We start from the raw sequence: 5,781 nt of genomic DNA, 5'->3' as shown, positions 1-5,781 counted from the left end.
GGTGTATTAAAATCACCCACTATTATTGTAGATTCATCTATTTCTTTCTTCAAGTCTATAAGAGTTTGTTTTATATATTTTGGCACTCTTTCATTGGGAACATAGATATTTAATATGGTTATTTTATCTTGTTCAATTGCTCCTTTAATCATGGTATAAAGTCCATCTTTATCTATTATGCTGGTTTTTGCCTTAAAGTTTATTTTATCCGAAATTAGTACTGCCACTCCTGTTCTCGCTTTTTATTGGAATTGGCTTGGTATTTTTTTTGTTTTACATACTTTTAACTGTATTTATGAATATGTTGTTGTTGTTAAATGCCATCGAGTCTATTCTGACCCATAGTGACCCTGTACATGGTTTCCGAGGCTGTAAATCTTTACGGGAGCAGAAAGCCTCATCTTTCTCCCATGGAACAGCTGGTAGTTTCGAACTACTGACCTTGTGGTTCGCAGCTCAATTTGTAACCACTATGCTACCAGAGATCCTTTCATGAATATAGTCTACCAAATTTTCTTCCAGTAATTCAAGTCCCTAATGAGGTAAACTAACAAGGGTAATCAGATGATTGCTTTAAAAATTAAGCAACCTTTTAATTCTAATAAATCAAACTTGGGTATTGATAAATCAGGTCCTTTTAAACAGTCAAATCCTGTGTACAGAATTATCCAAATGTGCTTACTCCTTTCAAATTGAAATGGCAAGTCTGCCATAAATGACACATTTCAAATTAAAACTGCAAAGATTCTGTAATTGGCCAAACTGTTTAAAACTACTTTCATAACAAATATATGCATTTCTTTGGAAGAATTGAAGTTTGTAATTAGTTTTATTTCTCAACTTAATGTACTTTATCCCTGATTTTCCTTTTTTTCTCTACCATCCCTCATAATAAATATACTCACCTATGGAAACTAGTCTTCTGATTCAAAATGGCCAATTTCATTTCAGCTCACTGATGCCTAGGATAGCTATCTTTAAGTGTTTCAGTTTTTACAATTTCCTATTTTCCTTGGTTCGTACTTGGTACATTCCATGATCCAGTTATTAATGGATATTTGCAGCTGTTTCTTTGAATAGCGCCATATTGGCAAATGAAGACCCTGAAAGCTTGACTCCATCCATGTCATCAAGGTTGACTCTACTTTGAGGAGGCATATTTTGAGTACCTTCCAACCTGAGGGGCTCATTTTCCAACACTATATCAGACAATATTCTACAACAACATAGATGGCTACTGTAAACGTAGACTTCACCAGATGGATTATACAGGGGTCAAATAGGCTACATCTGTGGAAAGAGATGATAGAGAAGCTCAGTATGATTTGTCAGACTGTCAGTTTCCTGGAGCAAGTTCAAGTTGAAGCTGAAGAAAATAAAAACAAGTTAAAGTATCATCTTGAGTACATCTTCATGAATTTAGAGATATCTCAAGAACAGATTTGATGCATGGAACTCCAGTGAGCAAAGAACAGATGAGTTGGGGATGACATTAAGGATGTCATACATGAAGAAAACAAAATGTCATTAAAAAGCCATGAAATAAATAAATAAATAAAAAGAACACCAGAAGAGACTCTGGAATTTGCCTTTGAACATAGAGTAGCTAAAATGAATGAAAGAAATGTTTTTTAAAGAGTTGAAGAGAATGTCTCAAGGGTAGCTTGAAAAGATAGAGTAAAATATTATAATGAAATGTGCAAATAATTGGAGTTAGAAAACCAAACAGGAAGAACATGCTTGGCTTTTCTCAAACTAAGAGAACTGAAGGGAAAAAAAATTAAGCCTCAAGTTGCAATATTGAAGGATTTTATAGGCAAGATATTGAACTATGTAAGTATCATCAAAAAAAGCTGGAAGAATACACAGAGTCATAGTACCCAAAAGGATTAGTCAACATTCAACCATTTAAGGAGGCTGCATATGATCAAGAACTAACAATATTAATAGAAGTCCATGCTGCACTATAGGCTTTTGCAAAAAAAACAGGGCTCCAATAGTGACAGAATACCAACTGATTTATATCAACAAACAATGTAATGCTGGAAGCACTCACCCATATATGCCAAGAAATCTGGAAGACCTGGACAATTTACTGGAAGAGGTCCAAAGTAAGGTGATTCAACAGAATGTGGAAATCATTGAACAATATGATTAATATCAACATAAGTAAAGTTATGCTAAAGGTAATTTAAAAATGGTTGCAACAGTCCATGGGCAGAGAAGTGTCAGAAATTCAAGTTGGATTTAGAAGAGGACAGTGGGAATGGCCCTAACTGAATTAAGACAGTTCTGCTCCCTCGAAGATTTAAAACCTATGAAACCCTATCCAGGATCTCTATGAGTTGGAACCAACTCGAAAGCACTTAACAATAACAGCAAAGCATGTGAAAGCTGCATAGTGAATAAGGAAGTCCAAAAAAGAACTGATGCCTTTGAATTATAGTGTTGGTAAAGAATATTTAATATATATGCTAGAAGAATGAACAAATTGTCTTGGAAGAAGTACAGCCAGAATGCTCCTTAGAAACCATGGGAAGAATTCACCTCACTTTGGTGATTTTATCAGGAGGGATCTGGTGAAATAACAAAATATTTTCCATTTCAACCAATTTCTTGTGCTCAATTCAGTGACATTAATTACATTCTTCAAGTTGTGCCAACATCCATCATTGTACAGCAGGTGATTCTGATGAACAAAGAGGATTAAAAACCATGGCTGTAACAGACTGTTTAAAGGATTTCAGATAGTTAAAAAAACACACAAAACTTCTTATCCCCTTTTCATGGAAACCCTATTGAGAATTTGTTGTTGTTGTTAAGTGCTGTTGAGTCATGTCCGACTCATAGGGACCCTGTGTAGAGTTTCTGAGGGATGGCTGGTGAGTTTTCCACCCGACTTTGTGTGTGGTCCAGTGCTTATCCTAGGGCGCCTCACCAGGACTTCTATTGAGAATTAGATAGACACAAAACCTAAGGTGAAGTGTTTTGGCTAATGTACAACTGAACCATTATCCTGGAATAAGTCAGAATTAAGGTGGTTAAAGATGTGAGTCAGAAAACCTTTCTGATATGTTCTTTTTAAATTCACTTTTTTTATTTTGCTAAATATATGTGTAACAAAATATTAATGATGTTTGCCATTTCAACAATCTTCATATGTACAATTAAGTAACATTAATTATGTGCATATTGTTCAACATCATCCTTACACATTATCAAATTTTCTACTCCCCATAATGGAAGTTCAGTGTCCCCTAAGTATTGTCCCTGCTTCCTCCTTATCTCTGGTGGCAACCACAAATAAACTTCAGTCTCTATCTTGCCTGTTCTAGATATTTCATATAGTAGGACTGTACTATATTTGGCATTTAGAATCTGATTTGCTTCACTCATTTACTCAGCATAATGTATTCAAGGTTGTAGTGTACATTGGGAATTGTTTCTCTTTATGGCAGAATCATACAGCATTGTGTGTATAACCACATTTTATCTGTTCAGTGCATATGTTCAGTTGACTTGTGAGCCCTTACTAATCTGCTCTTTTTACCAAGCATAGGAATTACACACTTACAGTTTGTTGTATTGCCTCAGGTTTCTGCTGATGTACTCCACCGTTTTGTGCAGCTATTACAACTCAGCTTTGACAACAGCAGTGGTGGGAGCCATCAAGGTGAGTTTATGTAGCCTCAGAGTGAATAGTTGAATTGGGGCAATTGCCTGGATCCAGTGTTTATGATGGAAGCTGAGGTTTATTTACTTACATTGTTCTTGTCAGTGGTGTAGTATGGATGGAGGCTTGTGACATTTCCAGCTAGGCCAGTGATCCCATCTCACTTCTCCTAGTCTTCTAATCATCAAAACAGAGGGAGATTTTTACTGATTAAAAAAGGGAAGACAGAAGGGGTGAGTGGGAGGGTGTGGTGTGTAAAAAATGAAAGAAAAAGTTGAAAAAAATAATCAAAATTTCTGAAATCACCAAGATTCAGATCACCTTGTGATCTGTAATTTGATTTCCTGGGAGACCTTACCCACTAAGGAAGTAAACTCTTGTGAAGAACTATTATTTTCAATTAACTCTTGGTATTTGCAGTAGTTATGTTGTATAAAGATGCTAGTTACATTGGATTAGCAAACACGAAATCATTGCTTTTAGGGGAAGTATTGGGCTTGGTTTCTCTAAGTCTTTGGTCACATTTCAATCAAATGATCAATGCATAGCCTTTAAAAAAATTATTGATACTTGAGTAACAGTTTACAGAGCAATATGATTTTCCACTCAACAATTTATATACACTTTGTTCCATGATATTGATTACATTTCCCACGATACAGCAGCATTCTTCCCACTTCCTCTCTAGGTTTACCATTTCCACTCCTTTCCTATTGCTTCTTGTCTTCTGAACTTTGTTGTTGTTAAGTGCTGTCGAGTTAGTTCCAACTCATAGTAATCCTGTATAGGGTTTCCAAGGGAGTGGTTGGTGAGCTTGAACCACAGTCTTTGTCCTTGTGGTTCACACCGACCTTGCAGTCCAGTGCATTAACCAAGCTCCACACCAAGACTTCACTTAGGTTTATCTGGACAAATGCTGCCTTTTGGGTCTCTTATGGTTGATTGCTCTAAGAAGTGTGGACCTCCTTGGTGTGATTGTTCACTTTATAGGTCTGTCTGTTGTTTGGCAGAAAGTAGAGCCATGGGGTGAGTTCAGTTTCAGACTTGAAGAGTGACCAAGGACCATAGACTTGAGGGTTCGACCATCTCTATCAGAGCAGTAAACCTGACCTTCATTTTATGATTTTGAATTTTGTCCCATCTTTTTCTTCCACTCTATTGAGGACCTCTTAAGGTGATCCTTCCAGAGTGATCAACAATGGTAACCAGGCACCATCTAATTCTTTTAGTTTCAGGGTCATGGAAGCTGGAGTTCACATGGCCCATTAGTTCTTTGGATTGTTTCCATGTGTCATTGATTTTTTCACTATTTTCTTTGGACAGGAAGAGGCCAATAGTTGTATCTTAGATGGCTGCTCACAAGCTTGCAAAACCCCATTTGCTACTCAGGATATAGAACTTTTTCTTTGTGAACTATGTTATTTCAATTGATGTTGAAATTCCCCAAGACTATGGTCCTGAGCCTCCAGACCCAGTGACTTCTTCCCTCAAGGTGTTTGGTTATGGCTAAGAAGTTTTCAAGGAGCTCCGGTAGTGTAGTGGTTACGAATTGGGCTGCTAACCTCAAGGTAAGCAGTTCAAAACTACCAGCTGTTCTGCAGGAGAAAGATGAGGTGTTCTACTCCCATAAAGATTTATAACCTCAGAAACCCTGTACAGGGTCACTATGAATCAGAACCAACTCCACGGCACACCACTACCACCACCAAGAAGTTTTGTTCCCCTATATCAGTTTGACCATATTCATGGGTATATTGTAGGGCTGTGAGATACGTATGTAGAAATATCCTCTATCAAACATATATATGTATATATATAGTTGTTGTTGAGTGCTGTTGAGTCAGTTCTCATAGTGACCTTGTATAGGGTTTCTGAGAAGCAACTGGTGGGTTTGAACTGCTGACCTTGTGGTTCGCAGTCCAGTGCTGATCCCACAGTGCTACACCACACACACACACCCATATGTATATATGGTAGTAGTGGTAGTGGTGTGTTGTGGAGTTGGTTCCAACTAATAGCGACTTTATATAGGGTTTCTGAGGTTGCAGATCTTTACAGGAGCAGAAAGCCTCATCTTTCTCCTGTGGAACAGCTGGTAGCTTTGAACT

The 5,781-nt window shown here is 37.2% G+C and overlaps 1 protein-coding gene across 2 annotated transcripts in view; it reads left to right on the top strand.

Annotated features, from left to right (window-relative positions):
* The window catches only part of SLC35D2 (solute carrier family 35 (UDP-GlcNAc/UDP-glucose transporter), member D2), a 140,732-nt gene that overhangs the window by 105,755 nt on the left and 29,196 nt on the right, over nt 1–5,781 (top strand). For both annotated transcript variants that reach the window (XM_006867643.1, XM_006867642.1), the window contains one exon: nt 3,595–3,673. In XM_006867643.1, the coding sequence (XP_006867705.1) occupies nt 3,595–3,673 (79 nt within the window). The remainder of the gene's footprint in view (nt 1–3,594; nt 3,674–5,781) is intronic.

This window comes from Chrysochloris asiatica, unplaced genomic scaffold (genome assembly GCF_000296735.1).
Source record: "Chrysochloris asiatica unplaced genomic scaffold, ChrAsi1.0 scaffold00107, whole genome shotgun sequence".
Taxonomy (NCBI): Eukaryota; Metazoa; Chordata; class Mammalia; order Afrosoricida; family Chrysochloridae; genus Chrysochloris; species Chrysochloris asiatica.
The sequence above is the reverse complement of the archived record's forward strand: the minus strand, read 5'-3'. Positions and strand labels throughout refer to the sequence as shown.